Source organism: Spea bombifrons, chromosome 3 (assembly GCF_027358695.1).
Source record: "Spea bombifrons isolate aSpeBom1 chromosome 3, aSpeBom1.2.pri, whole genome shotgun sequence".
NCBI lineage: Eukaryota > Metazoa > Chordata > Amphibia > Anura > Pelobatidae > Spea > Spea bombifrons.
The window spans coordinates 53,195,668-53,221,709 of record NC_071089.1 but is presented as its reverse complement, the minus strand read 5'-3'; the positions used below and the strand labels follow the sequence as shown (position 1 = coordinate 53,221,709).

General features: G+C 38.7%; 1 protein-coding gene across 1 annotated transcript in view; it reads left to right on the top strand.

Annotated features, from left to right (window-relative positions):
• Positions 1 to 720: 720 nt before the first annotated feature.
• PGBD5 (piggyBac transposable element derived 5) overlaps positions 721 to 26,042 on the top strand; it is a 28,111-nt gene continuing 2,789 nt past the window's right edge. Inside the window, exons 1-3 of the mRNA XM_053459979.1 lie at positions 721 to 1,309; positions 22,020 to 22,447; positions 24,416 to 24,550. Of these exons, the coding sequence (XP_053315954.1) occupies positions 736 to 1,309; positions 22,020 to 22,447; positions 24,416 to 24,550 (1,137 nt within the window). The 5' untranslated portion in view covers positions 721 to 735. The remainder of the gene's footprint in view (positions 1,310 to 22,019; positions 22,448 to 24,415; positions 24,551 to 26,042) is intronic.

Here is a 26,042-nt window from a genome sequence, read left to right as displayed (position 1 = left end):
TATTTGCTTGCTGGGGAAAAGGGACATTTTCACAACGCAATGGGTTAAATGTTGTTTTTATGGTTAAATATGAAAGTGTTGAGGAAAATAGTTTTAAACACCATATGACCTGTGCAAACAAAAAAAAATAAGCATCTCCAGCTCAATTTCAGCACCAACCCAGTGGACAGTTCTTCTGCACTCTGCCAGGCTACCCCTGGCAATGGCACACAAGGTGGAGTTGGATAACTGGCGAACCTCCCTGAAAAAATACATTCATTGATTCTTCAACGATCATTTCCATTCTATGAATGTAAGAATCTCATCACTCACAATCCCTTGAGCAACGCCAGACGTAGACACCCAATTTGCAAATTGCAGGCTCCAAGCTCCCATGGATCGATTGATTTTTGGCTAGCTCCATCATTTCTTTTTCTATTCCCTCTGGACCAGGACAGGTGGCAACTTATTCTTTCTGCTGATCTTATGTCTGCGGTTGGGCTACTAGACACGCCCCGGGGATGGAGAAAGGATTAGGGATAAAAGAATAGAGGTGGTGCACAAGAGAAGGGGAGGAGAAAGGGTGGGGGGAAAAAAGAATAGAGGTGGTGCACAGGAGAAGGGGAGGGGAAAGGATGTGTCCTGCTATTCATTTCTTCGCTACCTAGTCACTCCCCTATCCCAGCCCTGCTTCTGTCATACACAGGGAGAGACGGTGCAGATTGCGGAAGGCACAGGGCAAGGAGACCGAGCGTGATGATGATGATGGTGTCTGATTCCCCGGGAAGCGGTGGCAGTAGGAAGATGTCCTTGTCCCTTCTGGAAGCAGCACGCTCTCGGTATGAGAGTCTGCAGATTTCCGATGACCTTTTTGGGGAGTCCGGAGATGACAGCAGTAGTAACCCCTTTTACAGTACCTCTCCTGACTCGCGCTCCTCAGCCACAGGCAGCTCCTCGGAAGATGAGGATCGAGGTGGTGGGGAAGAGCCCCCCAATTTGGGGCAAGGAGACGTCCAATCGAAAGGCCACGGTGAGCCAGGAGAGGTGCACGATCACACCGGCATTGCACCCAGGCCAGGAGCTGACTTAAAAGTGGGGAGACACGGTGCATCACAAGGCAGGAACAGGAGTAAGAGGAGGGGGAGAGCTGAAGACATGACAACCCCAGCCGGAACAACCACAGATGACCCTGGCAATGAAGGGGAAATCGGAATTCAGTGTGAGATGCATAGTAAAGATGTACATGGAGGCCCTGGAGATAAACTGAAGGAGGAAGGATGGTCACACACCCTTCAAGATGTGCCCACCCCCACCTTCAAGGAGACCAGCGGTAAGAAATTGAGAATCAACTGTAATTACACATGGTTCCCTGCCCACCCACCCCACCTCTTCTCTCCTACCCACCCCACCTCTTCTCTGCCTACCCACCCCACCTCTTCTCTGCCTTAGGACTTAATAATCTTTACATCCCCCATTCTTAACACACGCTTCCATATGATTGCTATATTGCTCCCCACAACTACCTGCCTGTACCAGGATTACTTTTATTTTTTGTGCCTATAAGAAATATTTGCAGATCTGAAATAGTTTCCGTACCTTGTTTTATTATTTCAGATACTACATCATATTAACTAACATTTATTTTTCTTCAATTAAAGATAACCATAGAGGTCAAGGGATTATCATCTCTAAATCCACAACACATTATTATGGGTCCCCCCCACACACACACCCTATAGAAGCATTTAACATTGAATGTTCCCATATTTATTGTATTCCATATGTTTGACAGTTTTTCTAAATATATTATTTTTCCCTGTTTATACACCCTGTAATAAGGTTAAAATGATGTGAATATTGTCCTTTGTGATACGATATGTCCTCTGAGGGTTATACTAAAATAGTCCCATGGAAAAAATAGTGTTCTTGATCATTAGTTCAGTGTTGTGTAGCATTAAAAACCTGCAGAGAAGGCTTTAAATTGCTCCTTGGTAAGTAATATAGCCATGTGAAATTAGACAGAATTCGCCAAACTTGGGGTACCTTGATGTAGTGGTGGGCGAAGCAATACATGGCCATATAGTGGGACGAGATCCCCAATATTTATGCCTTATGAGTGTTTTTTGAATGGTATTCGCTGAGCATGTGCTGAATTCTTGCTTTGGTTTGAATAATACAATAGTGTTACCTGTAGGCTTCCATCCCCTAGTCACAAACCATACAGTGCTGATTAATAGCAGCTGATGATTAAAAGAGCTAATGAAGTCCTGCTTATGCTAATGAAGTCCCTTGTTAAGTCCTTTCACCAAAGACCTTCATCAGTCCACCCCCCCCCACACACTTTGAGGCATAGGACAGTAGCATAAGGACTTGTGTATTTGGACAAACATATGGCTAATCTTCAACTGCCAAAACAATGTATTTATAATAGCATTTAAAGTTGTTTTTATGAGATGCTAGAAATATTACCATTACTGCTTAGGAAATTGTCAGTGTTATTGATTGTTGCTTAGCTATATTCTGTTATTAAACATTTTTAGAGTAGGATTTTATCTCCTCTAGTCAATCTTTCCCTCTAATGGCAGCCAAAGCAACTAAGCGTTAACAAACGGGGAAAAACTAAATGATCATTCAAAACCTCTGAACAGGAAGTTAAGATGGCTGCTCCCAGTGGTATATACATGTCGAGAAGGTTTTCTAATATATTTATATAATTTTATATATATATATATAATTTTATATATATATATATATATATATATATATATGCAAAATATTGCACAATCTTGTAATACCTTTTTTATTGGTATTACAAGATTTCGCAACATTCTGTTATTTTGCATTCTTATGCACTGGACTAATACGGCTACTCCAAACTACATTATATATATATATATATGTATATATATATATATATATATATATATATATATATATATAGTGCTTTATTTGGTATCCTGATTAGAGTCCTATAGAATCTCAATGGGGCACGCTCCCAGTTTACACATTCTCAAGTCCTCCAAATGTATCTTTTCTACACTGACACAGGAAAAGGGAAGAAATGGAATACGACGCAATAACATCTACTACTCGAAAATATCGATCCAATTAGTTATAATAGACTTCACGGTGTGTTAGGTAGATAGGTTGGCATACGGAACATACGCTATATAATAAAGTGCCTTGTTAAAAATACTGTGCCTTTTTCTATTTCTATTTTCTTTTACTGGCTCTAAATGGTTAATAGGGTAGAGAGTACTGAGTGATTCACAGGCACAGGACCCATGACTGGAGTAAGGAGTAGGGAATTTTCTGTTTAACCAGTTGACGGTGTGTATATCACATGTGTATATCACATATTATGTCAGTGTCCTTGATATGATTATTCTTTTTTTTAAAAAAAAAAATGCCCATTTCCAAAGTAACTGTAATGTTGGTTAAACCATCTGTGGATTTTCGACCAATGAGAGAAATAACAATATTTATGAATGAGAACTCTCCAGGTTTCATTTGGAGGCTCTAGATCAGAGGTGGTTGATGGGCCTCTGGGTCAGTGTGTATAATCTCTGGGTGGGGGCCAGTTTTGTCATGCACTCTCTGCATCCAGGTTTTGCCCACTTTCTGCCCATTTCAGTTCTATTTGCCGATAGCCCTGTGTGCCACAAGACTCCTTCCCACCTTTTATAAGGAGAGCTTCGATGTCTTTACAACTATTATAAGTGTGGCATAGAAATAAGGTTCACAGGCGCTACCCACTCCCAAGTCCCATGTGATCCAGCGTGGCGATATTGCTTTACTGCTGACACAGATTTCTGTTTCTTGCTCCCTTTATGCTGCCAGACAGATGGAGAGTGTCAGTATGTGACGTCATACCCTGCATTGCCCATGTGTCCATTAGACTTTCATGCACTGACATCTAGATCTGACTCGCGGCTTCATCTCGTCTGACTCCCTAAATTCTGTATTCTGCATCTGCTGCATTGATTTTCTCAATATAACAATGTTTAAGTCAATATATTCATGTATAGGGCTGCATAAGCTACATACATGGCTTAACATTACTGATATTGTTCCTGTGCTTCTAGAAGGAATAGTTTGATGGTTCCAGACTTCACCACCTCTGTAAACTGGAAGAATTAATTGAAACTCAGCTTGTGCGAACATATCATTTGGTTTAGATATTAAAAGTGATAGCAGCCACCACAGTTTTTCTTTTACAATTCTGGAAAAGCAAAGTGAATAAAGATTTTGCTGTTACTTCTAACACTTCACATAGTGGTTCTTGAGAAAGAAAAAGGCAAGGTTTCTTGCTGTACCTTTCATGCTGTACCTTTTGTTCACATACCCAAGACAACTAAGAAGTCTCAGTTAATGGTTTCCGTGTACTCTATGGTGAAGAGCTACTTGACTGGTGGTCACCTCAACCTCCTAAAGTAGCAGTTTTGGCTTTCAGAATATGTGTTTGAGCTAATTGCTATTTACATATTGTACAAACTGTGTGTATCGGTAAAGATACTGTGTAGACAAGCACCACTAAAAACTGCACTCTCAGGACCTGGCCTTGCTGAGAGGAGAGCTAATACTCATTGTACCAAATGTCCCAACCTGAACTCCGAGGAGCCTTTTTGAAGTTATATTTTATATATTTATCATTCATCCATCCCATTACCTCAGACTCCTGTGCTATTTTGACTTGCACTACTTATTTGGGGAAATACAGGACACAGGTTTATTTAAAGACCTCTTAAGTTTATAAGACATCAGAGTGTAAGGGCATTACCCTAGTAATCAACTCCAATGGACCATTGCAGTTACTTAGTTGTCATGTACGCAAATGATCAGGTTCCGTGTATCTTACGAATTCCAGGGCGTCCCTGTGTCTCTATAGCGGTAATTCTTTACCTCCCATAGACTTTGGTCTGGCATTCTCCTAGAGAAAGTGAATAAAGAAAAATCAGGGTTTAAATGGGTTAATTGATCATATAAAAGCTGTTTTATGAAACTTTATACAATATACATAATAAAGATCCTCATCTTACCAAAACCAAGTATTTATACAGCCAAGTGTACCATTTTGGTATAAAATAAGGAACTTGGGTCTGAAAAAGCCCTGATAGGAGGTGCCATCTTGCAGCTGGTCACCAACTCTTGGTGCAGCTGGTGCCAACTGCCCTATGTCCAGCCATGTGTGTGAAAAATAAATTGTTCTTCGTTTTGGTTATACCCTACACCAGTGATGGCGAACGTTTTTGGGCCTGAGTGCCCATTTTTGTGCATCAAAACAAGTTGCAGACCTCAAAGTGCCAACACTGCATATTAAACATGGAGAGGATGTTTTTTCGGTACAAAATGACTATACACAACAGTATGCATCAATATAACATATTAATAGAAAGAGATTATTTTAGGAAAGGCAGTGGGACCCAGGGGACATTTCAGACGCATGTGGGAAACAAGAGATGCAAACTATTGAGCTTAAATAATAACAACAGAGAATTAAGTATTAGCTCTTTCCAATATCTGCATGGGAGCGGGAGGCGTCCGTCTTCCCGTGGTGCGCTATACACCAATCCACACATATATACTAATCCACACATATATACCAATCCACACATATAAACCAAACCACACATATATACTAATCCACACATATATACTAATCCACACATATACACCAATCCACACATATACACCAATCCACACATATATACTAATCCACACATATATACCAAATCACACATATATACTAATCCACACATATATACCAAACCACACATATATACCAAACCACACATATATACCAATCCACACATATATACCAATCCACACATATATACCAATCCACACATATATACCAATCCACACATATATACTAATCCACACATATACACCAATCCACACATATATACTAATCCACACATATATACTAATCCACACATATACACCAAACCACACATACACCAATCCACACATATATACCAAACCACACATATACACCAAACCCGGCTTCAACCGCCTTAAAATCACTCAAGGGAGCCGGAGATCTGTTAAAGACCTTCGATACCGCTCCCTTGCGAGCCTGCTCCTCCAGCGGCGGACATTACTGTCCGTCTCTGGAGGGGTGCCGGGTGCCGCAAGTTGGCACCCCCCTGATGAGCGGCGGCACCCCCTGGAGTGTGGCGCCCTGTGCGGTCGCACAGGTCGCACACCCCAAATGCCGGCCCTGCGCGGGAGCCGACGTCGTGACTACAGTGTATGACTGTAGTCACGGCGTGCCCACAGAGACGGCTCGGCGTGCCACGTGTTCGCCATCACTGCCCTGCACTGAGTCTGAGCTAGTGACTGGGGAACCGGGTATTGTCCCAGGCTAAGGGAGCACAAGTCAGCGGAGGTAGTCGCTCGGACTATGTATCTCTGTGACATTTCAAGTGCACTGCATCGGGTAAATTTCTCCTTATTTTACTTTTTGTACATTTTAAGATACTTTGTAATACTTTTAATTTATTTGTTAAAACTTCTAAACATATGATTATTAACATTTGAACTGCCTCTAACATTGTTTTTACTTGTAATGCAATGCGTTTATTAAGAATTAGGCAATACACAATTTAGTGGTTTGTTGTCTCACATGTTGCATAACTTTACTGTACAAATAAAATAATATATAAAGTAAGTAAACATTACACAAAAGGCTTACATTGTAAACACTTGTAATACACTCAATACAAAATAAACTCTATCACAGAGGATTGGAAAAAGAAGAAAGTGAATGAAAATTGCAGAATCCTCAATATAATTATAACATCGATGTAACAACAATGAGATTAGCAACTCAAAATCTCAGAGTAGTGCATGAACCCAGATGATGGAGCGGCAGATCGGGTGTGTAGCGCTCTTGGCCAGTGGCCCACCGGGCACATTTGCCAGTACGGGCCTTGCTTGTCTCTCTCTCCCACTGTATTAGTGTTAATGTGTGCTTGTGTGTGCAGTTTTCAGGCTTCACTGAGAGAGACATATTTGTGGTATTTACGGTAATATGCAAATGTGTGCTGGATATGAGGAAAATTAGGGGAAATGAGTCTTCCTTCTTTATTCGCATATGATCCTGAAACTGAGCAAATGGAAAATACTTGAAGAACTAAAAGTTTAGCAGTTGCATATATAAAAGGGCTCCTTCAATAAATAATCTTACATTTGCAAATCGATGCTTGGTATACTTGATTTGTAATATTTGATTTGTACTGTAGAGATATGCAAATTGTAGGAAAAGCTACAAAAATGCATGGTGCTAGGCATACTGCCTGGCCAGTGGATGGTTAAGTATGTTAAACTCATTAACATGATAGAGAGTAATCTCAGAAGAGTCTGATTTAATAATTACAGTACATTTGTTCCTAGGGAAATATAAATATCTAAAATATATATATATATATATATATATATTTTTTTTTTTTTTTTCTAAATGTCTGTTCATAATTTTTTTGTATTATTTTTGTTATATGAATGAATTATATCCAGGAACGGTTCTAAAATTTTCACTGTCCTGGTGCATGGCCTAACACCAAAACAACAGGAGCTGGTGTGAAGACTATGGCAAGTGCACCCTATAGTACACTGAACCATATGATTTTTTTTCTCTGTTTATAATGGCAGAAACTGAGTGCAGGTGTGCTAATAATTACTGTGGTGTATCGTGTAACACAGACCTAAAATGTATGTTAATTACCTAAGCTATAACACTATTGCAAGCTATATTGCTTATGGAAGCTTTATTTGGCCCTTGTCTTATGATGCTGTGTTCCACCTCATCACAAACAAGCTCGAGCTTAACCAGTGAGCACTGCTTAATTATTCTCAAAATTTTAACTACCCATATTTGCTCAATTATAAGAAAAGTTTTTTTTTCAGAAAACAAACATCTGAGAAAATGACCTTGTCTTATAATCCACATAGTCTTTTACTCAGACCTTGTATCTGCCGCACAGCTGACTAAACCTAGGGGGTCTCTAATGCTCTCCCACACTTTCTCATGCTCTCATTCCCTCTCTCATTCCCTCTCGCAATGTCTCCCTACCTTCTCCGCAGACCACTTCTGTGTCTCTGTCTCCTTTACCATAGCTTTGCTTCTTCTTTTGTCTCTTCTTGTTCTTCTGTCTTCTTTCCTTGTCCGCTTCATCTTAGTATGAACCCCGCTATCTAGTTACTTTTGCAAAAGGGGGGGACCTCAGCAAAAGCCCATTATCTCATTTATGCCCTGTGCAGAATTAAAAGGCGACATTTACAACTGCAACTTGTCACATAAACAAAATCCTTTATTGAAACTAACTGTAGCTTGGGTTTTATGTTTGTCAACCACTATAACTGTTTTAGATATATTTCAACATTCACTTTATGGTAGCTGAGATCAGCAGCAGCAGCCTGTGTTGAGGACAACATTAAGCTACTCAATTTGCTGTCTCGAAGTTCTCTTCCTTCTTCTCACTCATCCTTACAAAGGCTTCCTAGACCAAGTTACCAATAAGGGAGAGATAACTTAATGAGGGGGTGAATAATTATGCAGATCCTGAAAAATATGAAAGATCAGTTTTAAGGTCTGTTGCATACTGCGGAGGCACATATGAATATTTAGCTGTATTGATGATCAGTAATTGTAACCCTTGCCAGGTTGCCAGAAGGTACCAGATTGTCAGCGTAGAGGGGCAGCTTTCAGCATCACAGGACTGAAATGTTACCAATTTGCAATTAAGCATACATAATTTGTATAGCCATAATCACAAATGTACACAATTAAATTAAGATTTTAGGATTAACAATAGAAGAGTTTACAGATGAAATACATTTTCCATCAATTTAATCTTAGATTTTATCTTTTAATTTTTAAATTACAGGATTTTATTGGTACAAAGGTTCCTGCAAAAAAAAGAAAAAATTATGTAAAACAGAATAAACTGTGTTCTATCCACTTGACAAACCAGCAAAGACCATAATCTTCATGTAGATTATTGCTATTGAATGTGTGAATAGTCAATAATTCTATAATAAAAAAGTATTATTATTATAATTATTATGTATTAATAAAGTATTATAAGAACATTTTCCCCCCTGCCATCCCAGGTGACATTACAGATAGACTCCTCCTCCGTACCTGAGATAGGGCAGGACTCCAAAACATTTAAAAGCCCCACCCCTCCTGATATCCTCAGTGAATAACCAAGACCACACAGGAAAACAAATTATTGAAAAGGAAGGGAGGGAACAAACGTGTCACAGGTGCGCGGCTTAACTGCTGAGCGCCGGCATATGACATCATTGGCCCCTTGGGCCCCCCTGACTGGCAGAACTCCAGGGCCCAGTCGCATTCGCGACCCCTGCGACCCTGCTAGTTCCGCCACTGTCACCAGGTATCGGCAGGGAAAAGAAGCTCTCGGTAAGTAGAACTTACTGTATCCTGCTTAAAGGGAACTGCCACATACCATATATTAATTAATACACCTATACAGACTGTGGCAGGGCCAATTTTCATGCACATCTGACCCCAGTTATGCACATCTCACCCCCAGCTTGCCACCCTGCCCCCAGATATGCCTATACCCCCTGACATGCCGCTTTGCCACCCCCCAGACTTACCAATTCATCCCCAGACTTGTCCCCCATGCTTCAGACTCCCTGGTGTTTAGTGGGGCAGCTGGTGAACGCTGCGGAGGATCCCCCCTCGGTGTGCGCAGACAACCTCTGCTGCTGTCCAGAGCATATGCTCTGAAAAAACCTTGTCTTATATTCGAGCAAATACAGTATTATATATATATATATATATATATATATATATATATATGGCTTAACTGTAAACATAGTTAAATTCATATATACAACTTTAAAATATATTTTTTAAGTGACTGATCTGCTTTAAGTCATTGTGTCTTATGAAATTTTTAGAGCAACGCTTATTGGTCATTTGGTATACAAAGCAATTATTACCAACTTCTGTTGTATTATTGTGCAGCAGGTCACAGCTGTGCAAAATGAAATGGATGTCTGTTCTGGGGGTGGTGTTTCCAGATGGTGCCATGTGAAAATTTGTTTTGAGAAAAATTGTTCGTTGATTATTATGTGACAGGGTGGCATAATTGGCTGCTTTTCTGAATATGTAGTTGTTGCAGTTGGGAGATGGATTTGCATACTTGGAGCTTAGTTTGAGCCCTGGAATGCATATAAGCTCTTTAGTACGAATTCAAACAAAATAATCTTCTTTATCTACTAATTTTCATCTAACATTTCAATAATTTCCATTTAAAAAAAATCCTAAATTAGACTTTTAAAGGAATATATTTTGAAAACCAGCCACCCTGCAGTAGGTGGGTTTTATAAACTCACAGAAGGGAACTGATTACTCACTTCTGTGAGTTCATACTTCCCGCATACTACAGGGCAACATTTTATATGGGTTAATGATTGATGCTGCAACTTAAATATCTAGATTCAACTTGTAGCACTATGTTGTAACATGAAGCTGTATTTTGCTTTAAATGTAAAGAGGACATATATTCTGCATTGGCGGAGATACAGCACTGAACCTAATAACTTAACTAATGTTTAACCATATCTTATTGACACAAGTCACTCACTGTACCTTAGTCACAACAGGTTTAACCTGTTGCCACATTAAATAACTATAAAATATAAATTCATATCATTTCGTTATGTTATGTTTAAAGTCCCTTTTTAAGCATTGAAAGGGTTATTGTTAAAACCCTTTTACAGTGTTAACTAAGATGGTCTTTCCTATTTGTCTTCTTTATGCCAACAAAATGTCAATCTCCGATGCTGAAAACCACATTCAAAGAATTGTATTGCTCAACTTTTTACATTGTTGCAAAGTTAAGCATAACATCGCTGTAATTTCTACCTAGAGTGTGTTTCTTTAGCATGATTACAGAATTGAACTCCTAATGTGTTTGAGTTTATTTACTAAAGGGAGAGTTATCGGGAGAGTTGTGGTTTCAACTCATTGACTTAACTATACGTTATAAAAATCCATCCCCATTGAGCTTTTTGTGTATAGTGGTGCCTGGGAGAGGGAATGAATGAATGTGTGTGTATGTAAGTGAATGGGTGTTTGTTGGGGGGCTGAAGGAATACTGCACCCAGGCAGCACTAACCCTGTGTTTATGGGAAGATTACGAAGGGTGGAACAATGACACGAGATGGGCTGATAGGAGTGGCATTGGGGCCATCTAGGCTTCAAGATTTCTGTTGACGTCCCTGAGTGGTAATGCTACTTTATGGATATCTGGTCAGATGTCACCTAGAGTATTGTGTACAGTTCTGTAGACCCAATCTCCAGAAAGATATAGACATTTGGAGAGAGTTCAGAAGAGAGCTACCAAAATGATGAATGTTTACAGGTTACAAATCATGAAAAACTAAAGGAGCTAAATATTTATAGCTTGGAGGAAAGAAGAGAAAGATGAGAAGTGATTTAAATATTTAAATACTTAAAATGATTTAACAGGGTACAGAAGGGAAGTTTATTTCAAAGCAGGAGAAATGTTAAAGTTCATATTCTAAAACTAGAAGACCAGAGGTTTAGGTGTAATGTATGGAAGTTTTACTTTACCAAGTGGGTGTAGATAAATGGAGGTCGTAGAGGCTGATACAGTAAGAGAATTAAAACATGCATCAGGAAAATTGGCTGTTCTATCTGCTGTCAATTTCTATGTTAAAGTATTCATTTTTACAGGGCCAGCTGAGCCCTTCTCACTCTAGAAACATGGCAATGTTGGCCCTTCATTGGAGAAGTGGAAACCACAACTCTTCATTTAGTAAAATAGTTTCGATGTATACTGTGACCTACATGGGCCACATGTGCAATCTACATGTATGTACAACCACACCTGTTGGATACACTTTAAAAAGGGGAGTGAGGGGTTTTAAAAAATTATTCTTTTACACTTTGGTTTGTAATTTGGTGAATAAAGATAGGAAAATTAGCTTACCATAAACTAGCTATTTCTGAATAGCTTAACTTGTCCTAAAAAATATATACATCAACTATGTATGTTACCCTAAATAAAGCATAAGCTGTAGCACTTAGATCATTGCCTAACTATAACTACTTCAAAACTACAATAATTAGCCAGGCCTCCCGTGGAATACTGACCAGCACAGACTCCATAGACTTCATTAAAAGCAGCGCTTTTTAGTGTACCAGAGATCCGGCCACAGAGGTGGACTCAACTGGGGGCACTGCCTTAGGTCGGGGTGTTGGGCAGCCCCAAAGGTAAATATACCCCTGAGCATACCCATGTATACCCTCCATCTCAACACCTTTGTCCTCACCTCCATTCATGATACAATAAAGGATGCTGTGATTGTATGTGAAGGCCTTACGTGCTGGACAGCAATCCCTTTTGCCCTATATTAGAAATAGAAATAAAAGCACAGGCCATCCCTTGGAAACTACAGTAGTTGCCCAGGAAGAATGGTCATATAATTTGGATTAATGTTTTTAAAAAAGTTTCATAAGATACCTACTGTATGTGTATATATTTATATATATAGTATAGTATATTGTACATAGTTATAAGGCATTAATGAAGTGGAAGAGATGAGTCAAGAGCTACAGGTATTGCAGAAAAATGTAAAGTAAGCAAAGATATTTTATGATCTGAACTCCAATGCTGAACTCAAAAAATCTCTGGAAAGACTGGACTCCTGCTAGGATCCATTTAAAGTAAAATAAATTATATGCTTGCAATACGCAATTCTGGCTACTATATATAGAAACGTAGATCCACGAAAGGTGCAACGAAAACCACAATCATATGATGTTTTTGTATTTAAAAGGACACGTTTAACATGTTTCCCTCCGTTGGTGCACATATGGTACACGCTTATGTAGATAGTAGGAGTCATGTACATGCATTCCTTGTGATTTGCATTTGGATTCTCTGAAGGCACACCAGCGTCAACAATTATACAACATAATTATTTTAAAAAAACTTAAGAACACTGTTCCTTTTAATAATGAATGCTTTATGTGTATCAACTTCTAATAGTCCCCTTCGGCTCCATAGTAGTCTACAGGTAAGCATGTCCTGCTATTTGTAGGGAACATATTAATAATTAAACACATAATAAAAGTCTATGTTGGTATCCATTAACAATTACACAAGTGCTCTGCTTCCATATATGGAAGTGAAATTCACTTTGAACAATAATTATTATTTTGCAGAATGGTTTATTTTGCTTTTCCATGAACAAGGAGGAACATTATTTCTTGTAATTATTGAACTGTGAAAACCTGGGTGGAGGGGTGGTCTGTTTTATTATCTTTTTTTTTGGCATAGAGTAGCTAGGGGCCAGGAGAATTACCATTTTATTGCTAGATTCCTATTATTTATTGATATATATATATATCGGCATCATAAACAGGACATAAGAAGTAGTGCATAACGTAACAATTTTGACTTATCAAAAAGACTGTATCCCAAACATATTTTCTTATATAAACAGGTGGCTGAAGGGACACTCCAGTATATTGGCTCAAGCCTAAAAAAGGCTGGAAATGTGGCATAGTGACCTAGTTACAAGTTCAGTTAAATATTGGAGTTATTTAGAACCGGAAAAGGCTTTCTTAGATAGAGTCAGAGATGGAAGGAGCACATTGTACAGTGCAATTAGTAACTGGTCAAAGGGAAGCTTAGCACTTGTATCTAAGCCTGCGTTTTGATTGGAATGTTTATCCTCATTATGTAAAACAAGACACACTTGTGCATTATCAGAAACCCAATTTTCTGTTCTTACTCTCTCATAGAGTAGCAGATGTGGTAGAGATTAATACACAAGAGATTGCATGCTGCATATGGCATTTCTGAATCTAAAACAAAATCAATGGCTGATTAAGGGTTGAGTTTTTACAGGAGAAAAATCGGAGTGGACTACATGGACAATTAACTCTTATCTGCTGTCGAATGATACCGTATGTATCTACGATTGTGACAAAACTGGGGTTCTAGCCTCGCTCCTTTTAAGAAGAAGCCGTAAGAAACATAGGTATAGTTATCTAAAACTGGACAAGGTTTAGGGAAGAAAAGATTAGATTTTTTTAATGGAAATTGGTTGTTTATATTTTTATCTTTCAATAATAAAGGACATCATTGTAAAAAGCTTTTATAAACAATAGGTAATATTCCACAAAGTAAGACAGTTTAACATAGTTTTCATATGATTACATATTGAACATTACACCATATAATACCATGTTGGGCTTAGCTTGTCTCCCTCTACCCCTCAGCAGGACCACCGGTGCCCCATGGGACAGCGCACAAAAAAATACAGCAAAACCACACAGGGTCAAAGTCATTGGCCACTAGAAGACCACAAAGTATAAGTAAAGAGAAGCTTCAATATCATAAAATACAATTATTACAATCATAATAACAAAAGAAGTTACAAAAACAATATAGCACGGCTTCCACTACTCAACCCCTAGATAAAAATTATAGTTGAGACATCAGCGGTGGTGCTCAATAATGGAACCTTGTAGCCATACCTTGGATGCCATCCCCAGAAGCGTACATGCTCAGGCGTAATGATCATCATTCAGTCCGGGTCAATGTGCAGCACCACCAGCTCTTCTTAAAGTTGAACTACAGGAGCCAGATTTTAGTATGTTTATCTGTTTGCACTGCCCCCTCCCACCCCAATTGGGCCACTCTGTCCTCCATATCATGGATGTCATCTATTTTCTGGAGCCTTCCACTGATAGATGGTATAAAAAATATTTTCCAGTACCTTGAGATTGCAGCTAATGTAGCCAGCAGAAGGTGTCTCAAAAGTGATTTCTTATACACCTTATGGGTAACCCTGTGTTATGTAGAAAGAAGACATCAGGCTCAAATGGCACTCCATACCAACATCACCCTTGAGTGTAACATTCAGATAATGCACCATTGTGGGATGAAAAAAACAAGTAAAACTTAGATTACACTCGTTGTTAGGGGAGGCAACAAAAATCACTGGCTTCAGACTCACTGCCCTGCCAAATAAAGATAAGATTGTCAATATAACAATAATAATGTATAAAACACAGGTACCGTAGGATGCTCTACCACCAACAAACCAGCTACCTTCTATGTAAAAATACCATCTAACAAGCCAGATTTTAACTGATGTAGGAAACGGCAGGTGGGATTACCACCCAATATAATATACGCCTCAGGGTCTGAGAGTTGTCTAAGGGCCTAATTTTTGTAATAACTAAAACTAAGACTATAATGGCACCACCCTTATCTGAATTTTTGAAAACTCTGGTTTTATTGCAGGTTTCCAGAAAAAGTCAGTACATAAGCATACAATACAAGGCATTTATGCAGTGTCAAGTGTTACAAATACTAAGTAGCAACTCACAATGAGCATAGCAAAACAATCTGTGATCTGAGACATAATTGCTAGTTGTATGTTATGGTACCCAGAATGGGTAAAATATGTGTCTGAAACCTGATTCAGTGTAAACTAGAAAAAAGAAAGGTAGAAGAAAGAAGTTTTTTCATAGTTCAGCGTCAGTCGATCAGACAGCACTGGTGTTGTATGGTATAAGCTTAGTGTCAGTAATTACCGTATTTGCTCGATTATAAGACGACCCTGATTATAAGACGACCCCCCAAAATCTGAATATTAACTTAGGAAAAAAAGAAAAAGCCTGAATATAAGACGACCCTAAAGGAAAAAAGTTTTACCAGTAAATGTTAATTCTTGTAAACTATTTTTTTTAGTAAAAGCTATGATTGAGAAAAATATTTTTTTTTTGTTTTTATTTCTTGTATTTTCCAACCTGTCCCCAAGTTACGCACATCTGCCCCCAGGCTTGCCGCACCAATATGGCACTGTGGCCCATGATATGCCTTTTAACCCTCTATATGCCACTGTGCCCCATGGTATGCCTTTTGACCCCCTATGTGCCACTCTGCCTCCAGAAATGCCTTATACCCCTATATCCCATTCTGGCATTTAGGGGGTTAAAATGCATATTATGGGGCAGAGTGGCATATAGGGAGGTATAAGGCATTCCAGGAGGCAGAGTGGCATTAAGGGAGTTAAAAGGCATTATATAGAGCACTCTGCCTCCAGAAATGCCTTATACCCCTATATGCCACTCTGGCATTTAGGGGGTTAAAAGGCATATTATGGGGCAGAGTGGCATATAGGGAGGTATAAGGCATTTCAGGAGGCAGAGTGCTCTATTAAATGCCCCCTTAACGCCACTCTGCCTCCTGAAATGCCTTATACCTCCCTATATGCCACTCTGCCCCATAATATGCCTTTTAACCCCCTAAGTGCCAGAGTGGCATATAGGGGTGTAAGGCATTACACACACACACACACACACACACACACACACACTTACCGGTGCTTCCAATCTCCTGCTGCATTGCCGGGGCAGCGGGTTGACGTCTCATTCCGCGGCAGCCGGAAGGAGGTGGAGTTGGCAGCGGGGGTTTGTATGCGTCCGTCGCAAATACCTTCCCCGGCTGTCAGAGATCAGGAACTCTGGAACTCTAATCTCTGACAGTCGGGGAAGGTATTTGCGACGGACGCATACAAACCCCCGCTGCCAACTTCACCTCCGGAAGCACCGGTAAGTGTGTGGGGAGGGGGGGGGGCGACGACAGGAGGATCCAGGTCCCCTGCAGCGGTGCGGGGGATCTGGATCTTAGTCTACTAATCAGACCTCTATTTGAGGTCTGATTAGAAGACGACCCCGATTATAAGACGAGGGGTATTTTTCAGAGCATTTGCTCTGAAAAAAACCTCGTCTTATAATCGAGCAAATACGGTATTTAACAACTGCATTTTGTGTTTACTCGGATTATCTTTGTCTGATGATCTAAAACATTTAAGTGTGACAAATATACAAACATAGAAGAAATTCGGAAGGGGAAAAGACTTTTTTACAGAACTGTATGTGTTTTGAGTGTTTGTTAGGATGTATGCCCATAGGAAAGTCTGGGTACCTCGTGATTGGGAAAGAAAAGGTGCAGGTCGATAGGGGAGGTTTGCATGATTTTAGAATTTATTACACACTAGCAATATCGCTCTGCTGGAATCTACATGAGCAAGAGTACGAGAATGCCCTTAGCCGATATCTGCTACCTAATGAGGTCAGCTTTCAGCCCTACCCATAGCTTATCAGTTTGCGATGTGCAGTAATATAGCTGCATGATAATATTGTTCCATATTCGGTGTCTCCAGCCCTCCCTGATCTCGTTGCTTGGTTAACATAGAAATATGAAGGTTACGGTGGGACCCAACCAAATGTATTTTATGAATGAAGTCCGCAGAGACTAGCGAAACAAGTGAATGGGGAGGCATACAGGTATTGCTAGAAATAAGTAATGGAAACATGGAAGGACTTGTCTGCCAAACTTGTTATGTGCGGGAGACTCCACTTACACAGGAGGAAAACTAGAGTAATGATGACTGATGACTTTTTAACTGTTTCCCAAAACGACTTATTAGGATGAGATACTGATGGCTGGCCATTTGTTATGTATGTGCTTCATACATTGAGTGTTTTCGATCATGTTTTTATTTTGCCCATCAGGGTTTGTATACAGTATCTGTGCATTGTGTGAAATTCCTTATTTCACATTTTGTGTATAATTTCCCTTTTGAAAGTGACTTTGATAATGTGTGTCATCCCTTGACACAATGTTAGTTTGCCATGCCTTTGTTAATACTATGCCAGGATTTGCAGTGTGGTTACACATGATGAAGAGATTAGCACCCACATGCTAGCCGTAGCAGTATTACGTCCCAAGGTTACTATGTTCTATTTCTAGCTGTGATGCAAAATACCACCTGGATGCTCTTCAGTATCTGGAGTGGACAGATGCGCTGAACATCATACACTATAACTGCTCAATTCTAATAAATAATATTATAAGAAAAACTGGTTTAACTCTTCAATGAAGCACATTTTATGCCTGTCACCTGTTATTTGTACTTGTACCTCTAATAATATTGCAGTATGTTAAGCTAACAACTAATTGTTCATTAATCTATTGTGGTAATTAATTACGAAATAAAATTTCGTATCTTACATATTCTCAAATGTAAGTTCAAACAATTTTAAATCTGTGAAAGTTCCTAATACATTGAAGCGTTCACACTTTAATTTCAGCTTGACATTTTTTTTATTAAACAATTATTAAAAGCTAAGAAATTATGTTAAATCAAATCATAATATATTCATATTCATACAAAATTGGGAGAATTTTTCATATGAAAAGATCATTTTAGTGAATCTTACTATTTTCAACAGGGCTCAACCACTGTGGGTCAGTTTTTTTTTATCCATTTTCCATAACTATCCTGTAAATTGTAGTTCGCCCCTATTCTCCTATTTCATCCTTGTTCTATTTTCATTTGAAAGGCTGCCTGGTTTACACTTTCATTTGAATATTCTAACAATCGCTTATAGCACAGATGGCAGTTTGGAAACGACAAGATGGGAAAATAACAATCCTAGATTGAAATATTTCATTGTACAAAGTATCAGATGCCAGTGTGTTGCCATATGTTGGAAAATGTTTTATTGAGCACAGAAAAAAAGTAACTGGTGTTAATTTGGTGATTCTGTATCTTAAAGGGAAATCTTATCATTTTGTATTAGCATCACATTGACCTTTTAAAGGGGTACGGGGCTGTGAAAGAGTGTTTGTGTCCACAATTTCTTCTTCTTTTTTGCTTATTTTGTCATTTAAAAGTTTCAGATCATTCAACTGATTTTAATATAATAGAAATACAGAAATAATGTGAGTAAACACAAAATGATCATTTCATTTAATGAAGGTTAAGAGTTCATTAAGAGTTATTGCCTCCCTAAACCTAATAACTGGTTTTTCCAACTTTGGCGACAACAACTGCAATACAAACATTTGCGGTAACTAGCAGTGAGTCTTTTATATCACTGTGGAGAATTTTTGGCTCACTCTTCCTGGCAGGATTGTTTTAATTCAGTCACATTAAAGGGTTTTTTGTGCATGAGTTGCTTTTTTAAGGTCATGCCACAGCATCTCAATAGGATTTAAATCAGGACTTTGACTAAGCCACTCCAAAATCTTAGTTTTGTTTCTTTCGGACCATTCAGAGGTGGACCTGCTTGTGTTTTTTGGATCATTATCCCGCTGCATAACCCAACTGTGCTTGATATTTAGGTCACAAACTGATGGCTGGACATTCTTCTGGGTTTTCTGGTAGAGAGCTGAATTTGTGAATTCAGCAAGTCTCCCAGGCCCTGAAGCAGCCAAACATCCCCAGACCATCACCCTACCACCACCGTAATTGACTGTTGGTACGATGTTGTTATTGTGAAATGCTGTGTTAGCTTTACGCCACATGTAATGGGGCCCATGTCTACGTCTGACTCCACAGAATATTATCACAAAAGTCTTGGAGGTTATCAAAATGTTTTCTGGCTAATGTGGGACAAGGCTTTGTGGGTTTTTTTTGGTCAGCAGTGGTTTTTAGCCATGCGACTCTCCCATGTATGCCATTTCTCTTTTTTTTTGTTATTGTGGAGCGCATTAAAGACTCTTCCAAGAAGTCAGAAAAGAGCTGCAGGCTTCACGTGCCTCAGTTAATTTTGGTAGGCTGGCCTCTCCTGGGAGGTTCATGGCTGCTCCACGTATGTAATTACTCTCACCATGGTTTGCTGGAGTCCCAGGGCCTTAGAAATAGCTTTGTCACCCTTGCAAGATAGATACGTATCAATGACTTTGTTGCTGCTTTTTGAGACCTTTTAGCCCGCTTCACTTTTGCAAGACGGATTCAGTTTAATCGATGTTCTGATCCATCAGGGCTGGCAGTAATCATGGCTGAGTGTGTCTAGTGAAATTGAACCAAATTAGCAATGAAACCAATTTAGTTAATTGGTTGATTCAGTAACCAAGGGGACAATTACCTTTCCGCATAGGGCCAGGTAGTTGGTTGGATAGCTTTTTCCTTTTTATACATGAAATCATCATTGCGAACATTGCATTTTGTGTTTACGTGGATTGTCTTTGTCTAATATTAAAATAAGTTTGATGGCCTGTGACAAATATGCAAAAATGAAAAAAGCACATTTCTCCCAACTTCTCCCCGCAGTGAATCGGGATGTGGGAGTGGAACTTGGAAGGTAGCACTACTGAGTATGCGCGTAGAGCTTGGTGGAAAGTGGGATAGGGTGGCAAAATCAGAACTATTCCGCGCCAAGCAGGACAGTTGGGAGGCATGAAATTGGGAAGGGACAAATACTGTTTACAGTAATGTATCAAACTATGGGATTAAAAAATACTGTTTTTGGTTTAGAAATTCCAGTTTACACATCATAAAATGTGTTCAGACAGCTGCTAATTTGTCATGTGAATGTGTTCTACATCTGTTGTCAGTCCTATATACTAGACAAACACACTGACTAAATAAGTTCATTGCCTAAGCATTGCCTTAAATGAATAAGACTTCATAAGCATTGCCTTAATAATAATAATAATAATAGTAATCGTAATAATAGTAGCAGGAGAAGTCCTCAAAATATCACAAAGCTCTCTACATTCGTAACATACATATCTGCAGATAAAGCAATTATATTTTTAAGCAAAAAATTGTGTAATGTGTCGCGTGCAGGAAGCACGGGACCATCAGGACTAAAGAGGCTTCTAAACTGGGCCATCCTTTTTCCTGGTGATTATTTTCCAATACCCTGGCAGTGCATTGTCCAAAAGGTTATGAAAGTGCCAGCAAAAGTAGGTTAGATTAAGGAGGATAGATTGTTCCATGTCCATCGTCTGTCTTTAGTGTCAGAGATGCAGAAAAGACAACCGATCTACCACTGGAGTGGCAGTAAAGATAAGTAGTGGCAGCATTTGCCACTTCAGGGCTGTTTATAACTAATAAAATAAATAAGAAAAAAATATATAAAAATGTAATTTCTAGTACTGTTGAATAGCCAATCCTTTTAATGAATAATTATTTAATCATATCATTTTATTTCATTTATTATTTCTCTGGGAATACTTAATTGTCACGAGACAAGTCCCTGACAGATTGTTAAGAAAGACAAAAAAAGAGCTAAAACCAAGTATATTGCCTATGTGAGCCAAACCCAAACAAGTTGGCCTAACCCACAAAGTACCTCTGAACAACAAAGGTAGTCTCATTATATGGTTGTAGTGTTTCATATTACAACATATAAAGAAAAAAAAAATTAAAAAAAATACAAAGTGTAGAAACAAGAGGAGATAACATTACAGATTGTTCCTATAGCAACAGAAAAAAATTGCTTGAAAGTTTGTTTTCTATGTCTTCTGAAGGAAGACTAAAATGACAGATATGCTAATGTTTAACAGTTTCCTGCCCAACGACTTCATCAATAATGAACGTCTAAAGGCATTTTAAAAAAAACAATAGTCTGTTAGATATACTGTTTTGAGTCAGGGGGGACACAAACTGTGCATGTACATTGGGAGTCTTATTAGACACTATGAAAATACCATATGAACCACCACTGGAGCTGAGTGGTAGTGAATATCTCCACGTAATAATACCAATAATAATATGTATGTATCCTTTAGGGATGGCCACAGAATGTATCACAGAAAGTATCACTAAATTAGCTTTCAATCTGTAAACAGCATTTTTTTTGTACAAAATCATTGTATTACCATGTATTGTTTTTCCACTTGTACAAAAAGCAATGTTTTATTTGAGGGTACATTTTGCCCAGAGCCCTATTACTAATAAAGAAGACCATGGCGGAGGGTTCTAAATAAGTACTATGAAAATTCTTTATAGCACTCAAAATATTGAAGCAGGATTGGCTTTCATATCCCCAAAATATCTCCGTGCTATGACGTTAAAGTTTGACACAGTGAATAAATGACAGGGGATGTTTTATTTTCAGAAATGATGTTCCATTGCATTATAACAATCAGGAGACAGATATATGTAAATAATTTAAAATTGCCTTTTAATTATTTTATATTTTCATGTTTTTCTAGGACCCACTCGTAAAATGCCACCTACTGCCAGCGCAATGGATTTTTTCCAGCTGTTTGTCCCTGATAATGTAATAAAGAATATGGTTACACAAACCAACATGTATGCCAAGAAGTATCAGGAGAGATTTGGGAGTGACGATGTATGGCTGGATGTCACTCTGGCCGAAATGAAATCCTTTTTGGGCTACATGATATCAACTAGCACGCAACATTGTGAGTCTGTGCTTAGCATATGGAGTGGTGGGTTTTATAGTAATAAGAGTATCTCTCTTATCATGACTCAGTCAAGATTTGAGAAAATTCTGAAGTACTTCCACATTGTGGCCTTCCGCTCCAGCCAGACAACTCATGGGCTCTATAAGATTCAACCCTTTCTTGACTATCTACAGAATGGCTTTGACTCATCTTTCAGGCCTTCCCAAACCCAGGTAAATACTTCAGTTTTGTATTATATTTTAAGCTGTTTTATTGGAGCAAATGCTCCTGCTGATTGGACCATTCTAGCAGTTGGCATAAATATAAGACATTTTATACATATGCTTTTTAATATTATCAATGGCATCTCCAGATTTCATATTTAGGGGGGGCACGTGGGGGGACAGGGACCAAAGTAGGGGGGCAATTCTAAAATGCTACATGTACATTATATATATTATACGAGGAGGTTTATATTAGTAGTCAACAAAAACCTTTCATCCTATTTAATGGTACTGCTACCCAATACTTAACAAGGGATCACCATTATTGTGTGTGCTCGATTGCCCATCCATGATTGTAGAGTGCAGACTGTGGCATGACTGAATTTATAGGCTGCTGTTTGCAGAATCAGTTGATGTCCTTTTTTGTGTCTTTTACTATGTCCTAATGTATGACTTTTTCACTTTGACCGTTCGTAAATGACTAGTACAGCTTCTTGAGGCTTTGGGTATATTTTAGAAAACATTAGGCGGATGTGCTTTTTTGGAGAAATTCCATTGGGATTATTATAGCATTAAGCTTTTCATTGTTCATTGTTGAAATGTTTGCTGTAGACATATTAATTATCTGGTCTAACACTGAAAGGCAACTGTGAGTTGTATTTGTTAGCACAGACTAAAGGTTGCTGCTTTCTCAGGCATAATGTGGCTGCCCTCCAGCTTCTACATACATCATGGCTGGTGAAGTTCAATTGTATCTCCAAGAGACCTAATTGTGTCAGAATGTTGGCACAGGTAAACTAGATCGTGTAATGCCAAGGAAGAACAAACCCTTTTGGAACCTTCTTATTCAACGCTGACATAATTGAATAGGCTTCAGGTAGCAAATACAATTTTGACTATACCTGAGATATTAACATTGTAAATGTGTAAGCTGAGATGTATAATGCCCCCTCTTTCCCAGTACATTCATGCCTATTGTGCATCACAGATCACTTTATGGCTTGCTCAGTGTATTAAAGGTGCTGTTCCACCTTCTCTGTATTTGTAGCATTACAAACAATATTCCTACTGTTAACTAATATTTGTGCTAAATCTCTCCGACTCGTTAATGGACCCCTCTGTCATTTTATTTAAATTGCATATGAATAATTGTCCTCCACCTTCTGTGCAGACTTCAGCCTCTTTACTCATAAATCATTGGCACTTACCATCTAGTCAGTGATTAATGAACCCACAGTGAGAAAGCAGTATGTGGAACTTGCATACGTCTTAAACAAAAAAAGTGGGAGACATTTGGTGCTTGTGGGAAATTCATCATAGGTTTTTTTTCCCCTTTTCTTTCAGTCGTTTTTTGGAAACAAATGCCTTTCCATACTTCCTGTTGTTTCTTGGAATATACAACATAGAAGTTGACAGAAGATCCATTCTGTCCATCTAGTCTGCCCATTTTTCCTAAAATAGGAATCTGACCTTAATCAGTCTATATTCGGTATCGTTTATGCCTATCCCATCCATGTTAAATTCTACCATTGTATTAGCCTCTATCACTTCCATTCATCAGCTAGCCTCTCATGAAAGTAAAGCTTCCTCTAAGCATCCAACCTTTTAGATCATGACCTCTTGTTCTATCATGTCTCCTCATTAGAAATAGACTTTCCTCCTCTACTTTGTTGAATCCCTTGAAGTTTATAAATGTCTTTATTATATCTCCCCTCTCTTGTCTTTCCTCAAGCTATACATATAGATATTAGTCTTCCCTGATAATTTTCATCCTGGAAACAATTTTAGTAGCATACCTCTGAACTTTCTCCAAAATGTCAATATCCTTTTGGAGAGGAAGTCTTCAGAACTGTACACAACAATCTAGGTTTTTTTTTAAAGAATCTATACTTGTAGCAACTATGTTCTGTTGGTAATACTTGTGGGGTGGGTATATGAAATGACAAATTCAGCAGTCCAACTACATTTATTCTTTAGGTGCTACATGAGCCTTTAATTGATGAAGATCCAGTTTTCATTGCTACCTGCACAGAAAGAGAATTGCGCAAAAGAAAAAAGAGGAAATTTAGCCTGTGGGTTAGACAGTGCTCTTCTACAGGATTCATATGCCAGGTAAGTGCAGCGATACTCCAGATATCCAGAGGCTGTGCAAGATTTTCAAATCCTTATTTGTTTGTAATGGTCCTTATTTACTCAGCTGTCTTCTATATAAACCTAGTAGGGCCTTTCATATTTATCTATTATTGGCTCAAACATATGACTGCCAGTTGATGGTTGGGTCAGCACTGGGTCATGAATTAAAACCAGTAAGATAACCACCATCAGCACATGAATTCTAGTATACATTCATACATACTCACTCCTCCATTACCCTCCCACTCGCACCCCCTTACCTCATTGTCAGCTTTCACTGTGGTGCCATGTCCGACAGTCATATGACATGATATCTGGTGCAGCACTGACTGGCATACGTATAGTGACTCCCACTGCGCGTCTGCCAGTCAGCGCTACACCGGATATGTTAAAAGGGTGGCTGATCAAAGGGACAAAATCTATTTTGCTCTTGCCGCTTAAACCATTCAACCATAACCATTATAAACAGTACACCAAAAGACACCTTGCCATTGATCAACCCCACCAATTCTTAACGCTGGATTCTTATGAGGTCCCCTTAAGCCACAAATAACCTCCTATCCGCTGTGGAACCCCTGACCACCTCCTGATGTCCTCTAAAGCTTTCCATTCCACCCAGCTGCTAGTCCTGGGTCAATCCCTGCCCCATTGTTGGCAGAACACCACACACAAAGTCCCCGAATGCCAGTTTCCTTGGTCCAGGCATGGTCATGAGGCCCTTATTGCTTATGTTGGCTCCAGGGCTGCCTTTACAGGTATCTCATAGATGGTTTAATTTTTTTTCCTTGTAGAAGGCCAGACCATCTTTTATAGCTTTGCTATAGTTAGATTTAGTCGACAAATTATATAAGCCATTTAAGATTTAGTCAACAAGAACATTAAGGGCCATATAAATGCAGAAGTACATTTATGTGTGTATACATATATAACCTAATGCGCACTCCCTCCTTTTTTTGTACTACATTGTACTTGTCGCTTTTGTATTTTTCAAGCTATTGTTTTTTTGGGGGGGGTTATAGTGCACAGCAGGTAGATTGTATGTGTGATTTAGGGGACTAATCCTGAATTTTGTGTCCTTGCTGTGGATTGAGTTTAATAAAGGTTAGCTTTCAAATCATGCGTTCCAATGTATTACCATTTCATCAGCTATTGTACCATCTGCTCCAAGTAGATTAACGAGAAGTAAAAAGTATAGCGTATTAGTTTAGAATGGATTAAATAATCCTTTTGTATATTAAACTGGTGGAAAGAATGTAATGTAAACCACAGACAATACCCAAATCGGTCATCATTATGGGCTAGTAATCTTTGAAAGCCCACATGAATATATATATATATATAATATATATATATATAATATATATACACCGTGTATATATATATATATATATATATATATATATATATATATATATTGCTCTAGTCGAAATGAATTACCATAACCACTCTTAGATTTGCAAATGTGAAAGGT